The 17,349-nt window shown below is 42.5% G+C and overlaps 1 protein-coding gene across 2 annotated transcripts in view; it reads left to right on the top strand.

Annotated features, from left to right (window-relative positions):
• CHN2 (chimerin 2) overlaps positions 1–17,349 on the top strand; it is a 166,923-nt gene that overhangs the window by 130,916 nt on the left and 18,658 nt on the right. For both annotated transcript variants that reach the window (XR_014229081.1, XM_082320653.1), the window contains exons 7-8: positions 9,551–9,628; positions 16,025–16,109. Coding sequence is in view for 1 of the 2 variants with exons in the window: in XM_082320653.1 (XP_082176779.1) it covers positions 9,551–9,628; positions 16,025–16,109 (163 nt within the window). In the remaining variant the exon portion in view is untranslated. The remainder of the gene's footprint in view (positions 1–9,550; positions 9,629–16,024; positions 16,110–17,349) is intronic.

The following is a 17,349-nucleotide window of genomic DNA, read 5'->3' as shown; positions in this document are numbered from 1 at the left end:
CATGCATATAATGAAATAAATAAGCTCTGCTGAGTGCAGAGCCTCCTATCTTTTCTTTAACCCCACATCACTTTTGTCTGCATGGGTTCCTACTCTGTTTCTAAGCAAACACACATTTTGGAGCCATTAGTCAGAGATACAGCAGGGGTCATACAGCTTTACCACTTCTTTTGGCGTGACAGTCCAGGATTTGACCCTGTCTGTCATGAACAGGGTGACATTCCTTGAAGCTTGATGGGACAGAAGCACGTATTTCACAAACAGGCAAGCTGTAAACACCGTATGCTCTCACCTCAGGGGAACACCTCGTGGGACATGGAGGCATTCATGGATATACAGCTGAGCTCAGACGAGTCGTAAGACAGCCATGGCTGGCCCAGCACCAAACCCAGTGATCCCCTCCATGCCACAGTTCCACTTATGCATGTGGAAAATGGTTCCATATTGCCCTCTTTTTTTTTGCCTTGTGATTCATAAAGGATACTGAAATAGAAGTTCACAGTCATAAAGCACAGCATTTTTATAAAAGTAGCATTTGTCTTTTTTTTTTTTGTAAAGTGCAATGGCTCAGGCCTGTTAAAAAGTATTCTTTCAACTTGAAAACATGTTATGTACTTATTTGCTAATTGCCTACTTTTTGTCTGAAATGGCACGAATAATTCCTTTCACCTTAGATTGTCTACCTAGTTTATCCATTTTTACAGGAAGAAGTCACAAGATGCTGCAGTAAAAGGGGACAGAAATATTACTAATGATGGAAAACACATGACTACATTTCTAGGTCCTTGTATTGTGTAGTTTACCTGAAGGTGGTGTGACTGCTGAGCAGCAGTGTAACTCGGTCATGCCGTTTATAAATTTGAGACTGAAGCTTTGGAGTTCCTTCACAGAACCCAGAAACTGCCAAAACCAGAGAAAAATCCTGTTTGCTGCTTGATGCTGATATTAGCGCTGTCCTCCTTGCAAACTGCTTACCACCCCCATCTCCCTGTGGGCGCTAAACGAACAGAGCATCACACCATTGAGAATCCACTCCTGAATTGTTGCTGTCCAGGAACAATTTTATAGATTGCCAGTTTTTTAGACAAGATGATCACTGGTTCATGAATCACGGGTTCACAAATTATTTGTTCTCTTTCACTTGCATAAATCTCTTCTTTAACCCACATTAAAGTCTCTTGTTTTAAGCTGTCTTGAGCCTGGGCAAAACTTACAGCGCTGCTGTTGGTTCCCAAGACTGCCACAGCATAGTTTAGATTCTGGCAGCTTTCTCGGCATGGCTTTACAGCCCCTCCAGAGATCAGCTGGCTCTGCTGAGCGGTTAGCGGCTCCGAACATAAATGCCATTGCTGTCTGACTCTGTGGTTTCTGGGAAACTTTCCTGAAGCCTGTTTTCCTCCACGTTTTGTCATAATCCCGGGAGGGGCGGATTTTTCGTTCTCTATTTGAACAGAAGCTCTGACTGCCTAGAGCGTATGCTGCAAGGCTGAGTTGGTCTCACTCCGAGAGAAGTTTACTCCCACCAGCATATAGTATCAGAACTCAAAGTGAGAAACAGAAGAACTTTCTGTATTGTGTTTTTTGTATTGTATTTACTTTTGTTGTGTTAAGTTTTACTGTGTACGGAGCAGATAGATAGCTGGTTAGTGTGTTGCTTTGAGATAACACCTGCCTGTAGGGCATAATGGTGTTTGAGACACAGAAATGAGAATTATCCCAAAAGTGTGGAGGTGGGTGTTTGTGTACTGTCCTATGTATGTGTTTGGGGGTGTGATGAGGCGCACGGTCAAACATCCAGGCCTTACGCCCACCAGCTATACAACACAGTGGCTGTATAGCACTGGGATTTATTATCAAGCTCATTCATTTGATGTCCTGACATTAAACAGACTTAATGCAGTCTCACAAAGCATGGTACTCAATTTAACCCTGTGATTGAGTGTGGCACCCAACCAGCTCCTTCAATGCACAAGCAGTTATGGTTAATGACAACCCCACACGAGCAAGCCGAACGGGCCCCGAGGGCAGGACTGCTGTGCTTATGGTGCCTCTAGCTCCTTTCCCATCCCTTCAAGGGCACTGCGCCGTGCTTACATGCATCACTGTTCTCAGAGGGGACGTTCCTGCCTTCCTCTCTCTCTCCCCAGACCGGGAAGTAAGCGTGTTAACTTCTCCACTTCATTGTGGTAGCTCAGCAGGTTTGGCTCTAGTTCAAGCTCTGCAGTCTCCTTGCAGGGCAGTGACGGTTTTAATCAATGGCAAGCTGGCTTTCCTAAACAAAGTGCTGTTTCTTCAGAAAACAAGAGCTTCATAGCAAAAACGTAAAAAGATGAACGGGTCATATACTTATAGAGCTTACGTGGTGCTGAGCCAGCATCCACTGGGGGTCTGGATAAAAACGATAATATTTAGGATGTTTTTTTAAATCTGTCTCTTGACTAATAGTCCCGTATCTTGCAGAGAGCATGAGTCACTTCCCTCTTAATTCAGAGAGGCCATTGTGTATCATATTAAGTTCATTATGTTGCTAGGCTATTTCCTCTGTGGGTGAAATGTCAAAATACTGGCTACCTATATAGTCAGCATCCAAAATTTGTATTAATTACAAACTGATTCTTCTGTAGTTATACTTCTTGACCAAGTTCAGCCAATGAGCCCAGATAAACCTATAAAGGTACATGCAGCTGTGTAACAGATGATACAGTAAACTTGGGTAATCGGTGTTGCCAGAGCATGAGTCTTAGACAGGTCTAAAGTATGGGCAGTACTGATAACCAAAACAAAGTACAGTTACTGTTCTGTGATTACTTATAGATATGGTTGAGGCTGATAAAATAAATGATTCCTTATTTAATTTATTCTAAATTGAATAGATAATAGAAAAATAGAAAAGAGTTCAGAGAGAGAATCATCTTACCTATTTTTGAGTATCTTAAAGCAAGCTGTCTGTTTCTACCTGAGTCATCTAATTTCCTTATATGATCCATAAATGAGCTGCAAAGACCCGTTTTAAAGTTGGTCTGTCGTAGAATAGGATGAATCACTGTCTGGAGGTTTCTGTTTTTCTCCTTTGGTTATAAAGAGAGACCAGATTACGGTTTTAGATTAGACACCTGATTAGTTTTAGTTTTAGATTAGACATCCATCCATCCATCCATCCATCCATCCATTCTATCCTTAAATGTCTATTTGTTAGAAAAATCCTTTGTTAGTTTTGTTGTCAACAGAAACAACATCATTGACAGAATAATGGGATCACTGCAGATTTTTTACAAATATTGGGATAAATACTATGTTTGAATTTTGGTTTGACTACAGACCAGATGTTATCCTAGATACACTTTAATTTATAGGTGAGATAACAGTACTCATTCACGTACATTGCAGTCAGTCAAATTCAGTCAAACACGTGTTGTAGCCACACAGAGAACAAGAAGTAATTCAGAAATAAATTCAGTGCAGTTTCCCTGAGAAAGCCCTGCTTGCAGATGAAGTGGCTTCTGCCAGCCCCACCATGGCGGACCTGGTGCTCCTCTTCCTCCACGGTGGCAGCAATGGCAGCGGTGTCCGGTTCTGCTCTCATCTGCCCTGCTTAGCCCTCACACCCCTGCTCTTCCATCCCTCTGCTGCCGTTTGGGTCATGAATATTAAGCACAGAGGAGAGGCTGATGAACTTGGCCAGGAAAACGTCATTAATAACCTTGACAAGTATGGAGATAGATTGGGAAGGATAAAGGAGAGAGTGGGAGGAAAGGAAGTCAAGGCAATAAATAGGATAGACCTGCTGTTAATCTCTACAAGGTTATTCCAGGGAATCGCTGAATTAGCTCATCCTGTACCTAGATCCTTTCCTTATTTCTGGACTATTTCTTCCTTGATACTGACAATGTATTTGTAATACAATGCATGTTTACTACAGTTTACAAAAACGCAAAGTCAAAATACTGTTTCAGACATATTAAATACAACAGCGGACATGAAATACGCAGCTTAATGCATTAAGTGATACAATTGCCTGACAACATAAAAGGTTTTAGTCTGCCCATTATTTTTTTAATTGGAGATGACTATGTAATTGCATACCGCTTGATGTAACCTCCAGTTGTTGTTCAAAATAGACAATAGTTTATTATATTAATACTCTGTAAGAGGCTTACAGCAACTATTATTTTTAATAATAGTCTTGCTAGTGCCTTCCTGATTCTGCAGCATTTCACCTTTGGCTGTTGTATTGTTTGGTTCACTACATTGTTTTGAGAAAAATAATCACGGTGTGTACAGAAAAATCTGTTTGAGAAGGATTTAGAAAGGGGATCTGAAGTTTAAGGGAGATTATATTTCCATTTGCTGTAGGTAAATTATATCTTTTATCTGCGGGGGAAGGGATCAAATACCCTGTCAGAAAGAAGTGCATATAAATGGCAACTGGTCACTGCGATGCTGATAAACAATCAACCACATTAGTTTAGGAGAGGTGTAAAGATTAAAATTGTAATAGTTTTAACTTCAGAGCATTTGCTGCAGGTGTCCTCCTAAATGAGCAGTTCCTTTTGCTCTAAAGTGGGTTATCCACAAAAGATAGGTGGGATTAGTGGTGATGGAAGTGCACCCAGGCTCTCCAGAATAGGAGCCCAGTGTAGATAAATCTGCTGCCATAAACACTTCCAGCATATTGTTGACAGCTCCTCAGACTCGTGATTTGCAGAGAGACTGGTTGTTATTAAAAAAAAAAAGCAAGCTGAAACTGAGGAGTAAAAAGCAAAACTATAGATATATCTTAATCCTTTAAAAAAACCTCCGGTGCTTTTCTTTTTTTTTTTTTTTTTTAATGATGATGTTCAGTTTAGCTCCAGCTCACCTGAAAGGCAGTCTTGTGCTGGAAATGAGAGACTGTTGGGTTTTCAGTGGGCAGGACGGCACCCTTGAGGAGTCCAGACGGACCTGCGTTCGGGGGAAGCTCTCAGCGATTGCAGTGGGAGCTCTGCTGAACAGAGGAGGGTGGCAGCCAATTAATGCTAATTATTTTAGTGTATTTTTGATTGCCCTGGGAGCAAGTAGGTTGTGTTCCCCTCAAATATAAACCAGAGAACAGCAGCAGCCCGGTTTCTGTGCCGTCAGACTCCTTTCCTAACCCCGAGCTTTGTCTTGTGGAGCCTCCCGGCCTGGCTCACCTCTGCGGTCTCTATTCACCTCATGGATGTCGAGAGCCTTCCCGCCAGAGGGAGGGTTTCTTAGGAAAGCGGGTCTTGCAAGATCGGGTTGGCAAGCCCCACTCTGCAGGCATTGTGCTCTGCTTCGTGTTCAGTACGTTTTCTGCTTGGAGCTTGTTTCCTCCCGCTGTTTCAGCAGCACAGAAGCCTTTTAAGGGCAGCTCCCGGTGCCATGGCACAGGCTGGCGGCGTTGTGGTATGGCGAAGGCCTTTGGCTGACTAGCCTCTGCCACCGTTTCCCCTCCACGCCCTGTGTTTTGCTAAGAGCCAGCTTCTTTGGTGCTGTCTCTTGAGCGCATCGTGGGAAGGGCTCCACGGGAGAAAAACCCAATAGCTGCGAGATTCCTGCGCTGTGTGTCATCTCCACGGCGTGTTTGCAATTGAGCAAACGTAATCTGTCTGGGAGATTACCGAGTGTGCCGTGCCTGCGAGGGAACAGGCCTCTCTTTGACCTATGACTGTATCTGTGTGCGGTGTTAAGTGTGTTTAGTTAGAGATCAGTCATGGGTTTGTCACAATTCCTCATCACGGAGCAATCTCGCTTTCGCTTGTGGTGTCGTCCAAGGAGACATGCCCGTGCCGCTCCTCTGCCCGCCATAGTTGTGCCCTTTGGCAGGTAGAGTGGTGAGCCAAGGACCTGCCACTCAATACCCTGTCCCTGCCAGCCTGCATGGGCATGGCAGCAGCAGGGGGAGAGGAGCCATCGCTCCCGCAGCGTCTCTTCCCGCCACACTGGAGCTGGCGCGAAGTTTCCGCACCGCTTGCTACCAGCGAGTCCTCAGCGCGGCCACACGACTACAACAGAAATCGTGCCACATGTACAAAACTGAAAGCTTTTCATACTGCAATTTGTTCTTTCCTACCCCCAAGGCCTTTGTTAGCAAACAAGATGCCAGTGTTTGAGGGGAGAGACAATGGTGTGGTTCAGCTCGAAGGCATGCTGGAAATGGCGCAACAGCTGAGTCCGCCCTCTCCCCCCCCTTTTTTAATTTTATTATTCTGGTTCGGTGACATTTATTTTGCTGTAAATGCCCAATTTGCTATACAGTACATGTGCTTTACAGAGAGACTAGTAAACTAAAATCATATGTTATGCAGAAATCCGTTGGTCTGAAAACACAGGCAACCCGTATTTGCCTTTCAGCCTTCACTAGCTTAGATGTTTGGTGACAACCAGCAATGATATTTTTAGCCACTGGCGTTCTCCTCCTTAGCTGCAGGCTGACTTGCTAACTTGATCAAGAGATGCTCTTTAAATGAGTTGACACCACGTGCAGTAAATTTTGTATTAAGAAAAAGAAAATGGATAAAAGACACCACTGGGGTTGGCCTAGGGTATCAGTACATTGGAACTGGTTGCTGCTGAGAATTTGTCATTGCTGCTGTTTGCATTATATTTAGAGTGGGAAGAGGTTACATATGTGGTCCAGCTCATCTCAAGTTTTACAGCACCATTTTAGCCACCAAACCTGGTAGGGCTTTGTATGGTTAAGCTTCTTAAGAGGACGCACTTGCTGTTGGCCTTCTGTACACATCCTGTGTTTGCAAGGATCCCATTAAACAACTGTCTAAACAGGGCCCAAGCAAGGCAGAAAAAGCAACCTAGGGGATAAATAAAATTTCATATATGATAAACAGTAAATACTGATCTGCCTTAGTCATCTGAACTGGTTTGGCTCAGTTGTCCTCCTCCAAGTCTATTACGTTTAATGCTTCTGTGCAAACACTCAGAGTTTCCATTAAATATAGTACTGTATGTCTGATCCTACGATGACACTCTGATATTCCAAAAATAGTTTAATAAATAGAAATTCCAAGATGCATCATCATAAGCCTGTAGCTTGAGTATCAAATCTACCATGTTATGTAAAAAATATTGGTTATATAATGGGATTTTTATCAGTCTAGTGACATAAATACAAATATTAGAGCATTATTAGGAAACCCACCTCTCTGACTTTCGATCTGTTATGCTGGAAGTCAGAGAGAAGGTAGCTTATGTATATGTGGGGATTTAGATGCTGTAGCTTCAGAGGTGTCTAACAGCTCAGAGCTAGTTTCGGGGTTTTGTTCTGGATAAATGTAAATACATTTAAAATGGTATTGAGGAAAGAACCTGGAGTTTGATGAGAACTTCAGGCTGCTCCAAAGTTTCCTTCGTGATGGCCCAGGCTGAAGCCATTGCCGATGATGCAGTCAGAGATGTCCCTAAAGCCAGTGTTTCTCATCTCTTGAAATACATTGAGAGAGAGCTGGGGAGCTATAGTCTGTCTTTATCTGCTGGAAAGCAGATAAAGGTCCTGAGCTAGCAGAAATTGGGACTCACTAGCGGGAGGACATATGGAAGAGCAGCAGGGACTTCCTTTAGGCAATGGGTTTGTGTGGAAGTCCTCCCTACCAGAGAGCAGAAGCTTTGAATTATGGCAGCATGTAAAAAGAGGTGCTGTGAGTTACCTGGAAGAGAAAGGAATTAAGTATGCTATACGTAGAAGTAAGTACATCGTTTTATAACTGAGAAGCTGATTTTCAGGTTGCACAACTTCTTGAAAACCTTAAGTAGGGCACAGGGCACTATCTGAAATTGCATGGCCTGATGTTACTGACGGCTGACCATCTGTCCCCATGGGCTTTCAAATCAGGATAGCATCGCTTTTACTAAGAGCAGGCAGTCTATATGGTAAGGGCTTTAGCAAGTGAATTAGATGAACCTTCTGACTTTTCAGCCTGAGGTAAAAGCAGTCTGAAAAAATAGAGGCAAGTTCAACTTTACAAGTTAACATAAGTGAATTAAATACTTTAATTTCATGTGTTTTCTGGGTAAGTTGAAGTGGGGCAGACTGTAAAAGGCTGATGTGGTCTTTAGCGTCTCCAGTTCAAAGAGGCAGTTTTCCCAGTAGTGCTGGTAACCTCCCAGTTTGCTCTGTCGCAGCATCTCGAGCATTAGACACACCTTGGAGAATTAAATCTCACAGTGCTTTGCTGAGCAGGTAACTCCTATCCTCCTCTTATGGGTGGAGAATGGGCATACTCGATAAGGGAGCAGGAGAGGGGAGCTGGAGGGAGGGAAGCTGGTGGGGAAGGGGTACTGAACGTGCTTCCCAGGGGATGCTTAGTGTCACACATCTCCTGTGTCCTGGGACGGGGAAATACCTGCCTGTAAAGAAGTGAATCAGGTGCCGAAAGTAACACCGCAAGCTGTAGCGCAGACTGGTCAGGGTCCAGACCCCTCCTGTCCCTGGGCTTTAACTAGAAGTCACTTCCCTCCCCCAAATCTATAGATGTGTGTAAGCAGAGTGAAGGACGATTGCTCTTGCTGCCTTACAGACCCTATTCTGCAAACAGGGCTGTGCGCATGGGCTTCCTACATCCACGTGAAGCTCCCCTGCCTTCACTCGAGCACTGCACAGGGCTCAGGGGTTTCCTACCTGCATCCTCCCAGCTGGGCTTTCAACTTTCCCTGACAGCGAGCTAGCTCCATGCTACCAAGCGCACACTGGCAAAATGCTCTGGTTTAAAACATGGCATAAAAGTGCTATTAATGCTCAGAGTGCTGCTGGATTTTTCCCCTTGCACAGGATATGGGGGGAAAAAAATATTTTTTAGCCCTGTAAGATTAAACAATCATCATGGTTTTAAGGGCTTAATCTGCTGGCATGCAGACTGCTGGCTGATAAGTCTCTGAGTCTGAGTGTAATTGGATGCAGCATCGGATTCAGTTGTGTGGGCTTTCCCGGGGCTTTTTGTTTGTTTGTTCATTTTTAACATGCTGCGGAGTTGAAGTGATCTGTCCCTGGAAATGCGTTTGGGCGTGAAGCTGTAACACCGTCCCCCGTGGTCGGTATTTCGGCAGCACCTAGCTGGATACCACCGCTCGGGGAGGCAGCGGGGGGGGGAGGTTGCTCAGTGTATGAATTCGGGCTATTGTTCGAGGCACACATCTGCTTTAAGAAATCGCACGGCACAGGCCGTTACTTATTCAGATGCAGAAGCTCCTTCCGTCCCACAAGACGGCCCATTCAAGTCACATGCCAGAGGTCTCGGCAGAATGGGCTGCAGCTGCTTCAAATCTGCTGTCTAACATCAGAAGCAGTTGGACAAACTGTACCGTACTGACTACAGTCAGGCTCCCGGGCGCCGAGGAAGACAGGGAAAAGATTTGGGATCCCAGCGCTATGTTCTCAGAGGATCTGTGGCTGGAAAATGAGAAAAACTGTGCCGTCGTTCACAAGTCGAAGCGAGGAAGGAAGCGCCAAGAGCTCCTGGCCGTGGCCCTGGGGGTGAAGGTGGGAGTCAAGGGGGCACTTTTGTGGCAACCTCTGAAACTCTTTGCCTATTCACAGATCACCTCCTTGGTCAGAAGAGCAGCCTTAACTCAAAACGACAACCACTTCAACTATGAAAAAGCACACAATTTTAAGGTAAGCACAACTTCCTATTATTTTCAGCTAAAAACTTCTGTCTAGATGCCTCACATTTTATTTATTGCTGTGATGGGGTTTTCACGCACCCATCTATACTAGCTCTGAGCAAAGTGTTGAAAAAAGTATTTTTCTTTCTACTTCAAGTTCCCTTGACTGCATTCTTAATGTGCTTTTACATAGGCACTTAATCCAAATAACGGTTTTGCTACTCACTACACTACTTGACTGGCATTTTAGCTCTTTTTGCCCAGATTCAGTTTTCTTTTTTGTTCAGAAAGAAAGTACTTCATATTGACTGTCTTTATCTTAAAGTGTATCCATATTTAAATGAGAAAAAGGCCCCTTTTCAAAATCTAGCTATTATCAGAAGCCAGTATCATTTTACCAGCAAATATTTTGGACGATTTCTGTTTTCAGAAGAAGTTGAGGGAGCTCAGGTGCTCCCTAGCAATAAAGCAGAGCACAGCGGTGGTATTGTCTCCTAGCTTTTGTTCCACCACCATATGCGAAGGAAATGCTCTCAGAGTCCCACTGAGCTATAAGGGTCTGAGCTTGTGTTTGCTTGTCAAACTAAACCAAATAGCTAGACAAACACAGGGATGTCTAAATGGATCATCTTTTTGCTGTCTTACACATACAAAATCAAATTCTTGGGGCTTTTTTCCCCAAGTGCTCTGTCTGGCATGCTGCAGCAGGGAAGTGACTCAGCTTTGGAAATGGACCTTCCAGGCAGCTTGTACTAAAATGGTTTGCCAAAAGGACTGTGCTGGTTTCGGAGTACGCCAGCCAGTTACCGTATCTAATGCTGTCAAATTGCGGTTTGATGCTTATCAGAATGGATACAGAGAGAATAAGAGGCAGTAACAAGACAAGAAAGGAATGCATCTCAGCTTTGAAACCTCGTTTTACTTAATGCTCCTTGAGGATGCTGATCTGGGTCACTGTCAGAATAGTTCAACTCATTTGCAGAAAGAGAATTTTCTGATATTCATCTCGGGCCTGTCAAAAAAAGGAGAAGCACTGATTAATATGATTTCACCAATTTCCTGATTTAGCAAAAAAGCTTCACTTCTTATTTTTCTACATATTGTGCCGTGCAGACATTGCTCTCCTCTGCAGTGCTTCTGCTGTAGTTGGTAAATCAATAATTTAATATTAGTGAGCAAAGCAAATAATAGCATCCCTTTTCTCATTCCCCCTCCCTGACCCAGTCTACAGAAAAGTCAATATTTATCTCACTGATCAGCACTGAAGGAAATAAGGGAAATACTCTGTGTTTTCTTGCTTGATTAAACCAGCTTTCATTCTTTCTGGGTTTTGCCCTCATTATCATTTTAATATCAAAACTATTTTAGTTTAACTAGAAAATATTTTCTCATGACTGAGACTTTTTTCCACTTTGACCCATGCATTCTTTCCTCTTCAAAATTCCCCTTGTTTTGGCTTTGATTTATAATTGGATATGTGCCCAGTTAACTTTGCGTTTGCACAATCTAGCTGTTGTACAGTCTCTGTTCCTTTCTGTTTCAAAAGAGTCATAGTTTAACTGGAAAATCACATGATTAAAATATATATGTACTCAAAGGCTTGACAGCAGAAAATTATTGTTTTATCCTAGTAAAGGCAATAAAAAAGTTAGGGAAGAAACGTTTTAAAAAAAATTGTCCAGAAAGTCCAGTCAAAAGTGTTACATTTACTTAATGAACAAATATGTTCACTATGCAAATACAGTTAGTTTTCCAAAGGAATATATTAGAACATGTCTAGTTGTTGAACAAAAAATGTGGATAGAATGCTTAGAGTACTTAGAAGATGGCTAAATTTAAGTCCAATATCTTTAATATATTCTATATTCATTACATAAAAGGGTTAAAAAATTATTTAAAAGAGAAAGAATGGCTTTATGGGTCTCGGGGCAAAATTCTTAATGGCTTTTGACAGCACTCAGGCTACGATGATATGGGATGTATCTGAAGGAGAACGGTATTTTGCAGACATTCAAAGAGTTGTCTTGCCCATTTTTAGGTTAGTACTGACGTGTATTGTATCATTCATCTCAGTTCATAGGGACAAAGGTTATGTGTCACAGTGTCCCTCATAATCTTGTCATAGGCGTTTCTTCATGAACAAAGGGACGCTCTTTAGCTCTTGTCCTTTAGCCATGAAGCATCTTAAAAATGAAGGGCACATTTTTAGTGAAGCTGATGAGATTTTTATAGATCTCACACCGAAGATCTTACCTACTGGAAGAGAGAAGGAACAAAAGGAAGAAATAGACTCAAGGCACAAATTCAGAGCAAGGACGGCTCTCCCTCCATCCTTTCCAAGCTAATACAAAAATTAAAAAGGAGTGTTGGAGTTTGGAGTGTGAGGGCACCAGGTTATGCCCTTCTGAGCATCCGTGCTTTCTTATTCAGCCTCTCTTCCAAATTTTGAGGCACTCAAGGCAAATGAACAAAAAAAGATTTAGTATCCAGCCTCATTTGTTAAGCTGGGTTCATCCTGAGCACACAACGCAGTCACACGGATTTAGGTTTGGAGCTGGCGTCTGTCTGGCGGGACAACTTTGCATAAGCCAGTGTAGACATACCGTAATTCAGGAAAGAGAATAAATCTCTGAAGCCCTGTTTGGAAAAACACAGAGGTATTTCTGTAACTATGTGGGCGTCAGCCTAACTGGATCGCAAAGTCCTCTTGCATCTCATTACAGTTAGGATCCAGGAGGCTCTTTGGGATGTGCTTTACCTGCCAACTTCAGTGGGGTCCCAGCTTGTGGTGAGGTCAACCTCACGGCCGAGAGCGGCAGCGTGGAGTTTGGGGATGCTCCACGCGTTTTGTTCTAGGCTGGGAATTAATGAGAGGGCCTCTGTGCTGCTTTAAGTGAGCAAATACAGCTGAATAATGTGCATTTACCACAATATTGTACCTGTTTGTCACTATAGCGTGGGCATATCCCGTTTGCAGGTGGGCTGGTGGAGTAAAGGCAGCTGATTTCGGACAAGTCAGAAGATCTGCTGGGAGAAAGGAGGGTCTGGGATAAATTTCCCCTTGTGTTAATCACTGCAGATAAACACTGCTTCTGGGAGACAAGGGGTTTGGGGGAGGCATTTTTTGCAGACATCATGAAGATTATGTGTATGTATTTAAACAAAAATAACAGCAGAGTCAGCTTTTCTTCCCTGCAAACAGCTCAGGTTCAGCAGGAGTCCACAGGAGAGTACAAATGTGCATGTATTCAGGGAAAAGTCTGAAAAAACTTAATTTCTTTGGAGGCAAATAGAAAAGTCTTCAAACCCAGTCGCATCAACAACAAAATTGTCTCAGAAACCGCACTATATAATGCCAATAAAAAGCATGCATTTCAACTCAAGGCAATTTTTTAGTTTGTTTCTGCAATATATAAGGGATTATTTTGTTTTGCCACTGTATTGGCACTCCTTAACTTTGGTCTTAGTTTCTCCCTCTATGAAGACGGCTCAGACACAGACTAAAACTGAATGAGATAGCATCTGCGGCGGGAATTCTGCCGTTTGGAAGCAAGGGCACCAGAGGGCCGAAGGGTGAAGGTGAGAGCACAGATAGGCAATAAGAGACATGCAGTGTAGTATTGGATGAGAAGACTGTCCAGCAGAGAAGAGAGGATGAATGTAAGAAACAACTTTTCATTGAAAGAACTGGAAAGGAAACAGAGTGAAGAAGTTAGGAGTTAGACATTGTGGAAAGAAGATGAAAGACTAAACAAGAGAAATACAGTGTATAGTCTGAAAGGTCATGTTTTTGTCTTATATGAAGAAATACTTCCCTGTAAATTCTTTTTAACATTTGGAATTATGTGTCAACTGTAGCCCAAGCAGCCTGAGCCTATGCTGTGTGTACACAGAGAGGTCTCCTGAGACTGCAGGATAGGATAGGGACCAGTAATGAACGGATCTTGATCATGTTTCCAAAAAATCTAAGTCCAGTCCATTTGTAATGATGTGGTTACAAAGGATGGGGCAAAACCTAAAATCCCATCTCAAAAACCTAAGACCTGCTGTTACCTCTCCTTGTTGAAAATAGAGATGAGACCAATCTCGCAGGCGAAATTCCCATTTACCATTCAAAAGTGTTGCATGCAAGCTTCAGGCTGCATTTAAGTGTTGTGTTCATAAGAACAGACTTCCTTCATTATTTCTTTAAAATTAATGGCAAGCCATAAGAGACTTTGTTCAAAACTGTATCTTAAGAGATTTTTTTTTGCACCTTCATCTAGAAACTTTTGAAGATCTCCCTTTTTTGGTTAGACATAGTGAATATTTCCCTGTTTCAACTTGACCAGAAACCACCAAGCTTTTCACGGGGCATTTCAGCTGGGAACTTGCCATTTGAGCTAAAATACAGATCCGTGAAAAACTGAAGTGAATGAATACAGAGAGCTAAACCTTTGAGGGCCACCAAGCTGAAGGGAACAAGGGAAGGGTGCGCAGTCAGCACTTCTCAGATGGAGCCCTCAGTCAGCATTGATGACTTTCCCATTAATGACAGAGAGATTGAGGAATAATCAGCTATTTTCTAAATATGCCACAGCGAGGTCAGCTGAAATAAGCTTTATGTAAAGTGAGCAAGTAGGCCTCAAATATCCTAGCAACTGTGATGGACTTTAAATGTGAAATGGTGCGGTTTTAAAAATCCTGAATGAGCTTTTACAGCCACTTCTCATGAGATTTGCTTTTGTAAGCCACTGCAAAGCAGAAGACATAGTTAGCTATCTTCCCACAGCAGATAATTTTCACCCACAATTAAATGCAGGTGCAGACCTACTAATTATGTGGTTATCAGTCTAAAAATGGTAAAGATGCAGGCATAATTAGTTGTATCTGTAGTTTTGTATCCACTGAAGGTCACATAGAGTGTATGCCTGAAACTCAGCTGATGTTAGGTACGGCCATTTACCCCCACTAAAAGCCATGTCTGAAATTCATGCTACCCACCCTGCAAAATAAGATGAAATGAAAAAGTATGTGTCTATATCTATCAAGCTATCTATCTATCTATCTATCTCAAACTTTATTGCAAAGTGTTGTTTCCCAGAGATAGATACACATTTTTCTGAGGTAAAATACCATTTCAAAAAATAAGTATGACCAGTCAGACATTCCAGTTTTGACCTTTTACGATCAAAAGGGAGGAAGAATTACTATTGCTTTAAGCTTATTCATGCAATTATTGACTGTGAGTAGTTGGTCAGGAGCCATTTGTGGTCAGGCTCACATTTTTATCACTAAATCAGAAAGAGAGGTCTGTATTAAAATCACAATACTTCATCTTCCTGGGGAATGGACTCAAGAGTACAGGCTTGTTTAGGTGTGATCCTGCAGACAAATGGGGCGAAAACATTAGCAATCCAAATGCTCGGCTTAAAACTTCACCAAGTTTATTTGAAAAGGGCAATGACCATTTTTTAACTCTATGAAAAGTAAAGAGCAGCTTTCCCCATCCCAGGGGGTGGAAGTGGCCTTTCAGCCATCCACCCGATGGGTAAACAAGAGCAGAGTGAAGGAAAAGGAAGCATTAGCAGCCGGAGTGTGCATGATTTATGTTTTGTTAAGCTCAATTAAGTCTCTGGCCAGAACTAGCTCATACCATGTCCATTCACACAGGCGCAGACCTCACTATTTACTCTTCTTTTCAATGAAAATGAAATGCTTACTTTACCAGAACATACATCTTAAATAAAAAGGTCTTCTGCTGTAGGCTTTGGAAAAGCAGTGGAGGAAGCAGCAGTGCTGTGCAAAACCTGGTAGGGGAGCCATGGGCTCTGTCAGTGCGCAGGTCGTTTTATTCCTCCTTCCTCATGTGTGGACTGTAGCAAAATGAAGTTTGCTCTTGTAACGTGGGTCTTGCACCAGATCTGTAGTCACACAGGTTTATGGGGAACCAAAACGTGGTGCATTCTAAGGGACTTTCTGTCACTGCATTTCCCCTACTTTCAAGTGAGCTGTTGAAGAGCATTTGAATCATTCCTGTTTTGTTTGAACTAGTCAAATAAAAGCACTGACTACAATTCCTTGGATTATAAGTTTTACTTTTTTCTCCTTTGACTAGTGAGCCTGGTTTCCTGCCCTCCGCTATAGCTAAAACATCATCTAGCAAAACCGATTTGTTTTCAGTGCCGTATACAGCCCAGTTCTCTGTTATGTTAAGCCTATTGAAAGATAAACCTCAAGATCAAAGCAAATTTTTGTTCCCATGGTTTATTTCATCTAGACTTTGGAAAGATGTGGGCACTGTGTGCTAAAGATTTACTCCTACTGAGTCTTCTGTTGTTTATCCATTTCAGTTGTTCCATCTGTCAGACCATCTGCCTCCCAATGACCCCATTTCTTTTTTTTTTTTCCCCCATTTGTATTACAGGTCCATACATTTCGAGGTCCGCACTGGTGTGAATACTGCGCCAACTTCATGTGGGGTCTCATCGCTCAGGGAGTGAGGTGTTCAGGTAGCCCTTCAACATTTTCTGTCTTTCTTTTGAAATGCTCAGGTGTCCCTCCCACCCCCAGCCTGCACTCCCTGCAGGAGAGGCAGTAAGGATTACTTTACAGAACAAGGCAAGAAATCCTCCTGCGCAAGTGCTGTCATTTTCCCCATTAGCTGGTTTAAAAATGAAGCCACCAGCCCTTGGTTGCTGAGGGTGACATCCTTTCAGTAGTACCTTGGTTATGCATGTGCCTTGGTGTATATATTAAGAACTCTTCTTTATGATGTCATTAAGTTATCCCTGAATGTTTTTACGTCTTAAGACACAAACTTTGGAAACGGCAGAGCCAGCCAGCAACTAGGCTTCATAACATCTTTTTGCCAGCAATGGCTGAGAAGTGCCCTTGTCTGCAAAAAGACTGTTACCTGTTTCCTATAAGAATACCATGCATTGCTGCAAGCCTCAAGTGGCCCACCTCAAGAGAAAGCAAAAAATACAACCTTCATGTTTGCAGAAGGATTAGTTTTCTGGTGCCTCTATAATTGTATCAGCATTTTAATAGCATTTTAATTACTTTAAATTTGTCTGTTCTTTTGTGAAAAATAATCCATCTTGCAAAAATGCAATAATCATCGTGAGCTTTTGGATTCAGCAAGTGAAATGGTATTTGGTGCATTGCAAATGGGGTTTCATACCTTCTGTCTACAGACCTTCAATCCCTTCCATGTCTCAGCTGAATATGCTTCTGTCTTACCTCTCCCTGCCCTGATCTCCGAGCGTTCCTGGTCTCAGACTGACACTGAACACATCTGCCCCCAACATCTGCCTTGCATGGGTAGAGGAGGTGGTTGTTACCTAAAATTTAGACAGCAGTTTGAAGGGTCAAAATACCTTTCACAAATGCAAAGTTTTAATAAGTGCAGTCTTAGTTACTGCTACATCTTGTCTGCCTGTAGATGAATAATGGTAACACAAAGAATATGAGAAGGACATTAAAAAAAGAGGAAAATGAATAGTAGTTTGCTTTTCAAGCTATTTGATCTTAAACACAAGTGTGCAAAACCTGACCTCGCTAATGCATAGAGCTGTATTTTTTCACATACATAAAATATTAAACTTACGAAAAGGCTTATTTACTTAGTATGAAACATAATACTCTCCCTCATTAAATTACCAACATTTAACTCTAAGCAGACAGATGCGTTTGGATTTAACTTCACATGCTTGGAGAACAGCACTGAAAACAATACAGGGAGGATCC

Source organism: Platalea leucorodia (assembly GCF_965183815.1).
Source record: "Platalea leucorodia genome assembly, chromosome: 1".
Taxonomy (NCBI): domain Eukaryota; kingdom Metazoa; phylum Chordata; class Aves; order Pelecaniformes; family Threskiornithidae; genus Platalea; species Platalea leucorodia.
Note: the sequence above shows the minus strand (reverse complement) of the source record. Positions and strands in the feature narration are given on the sequence as shown.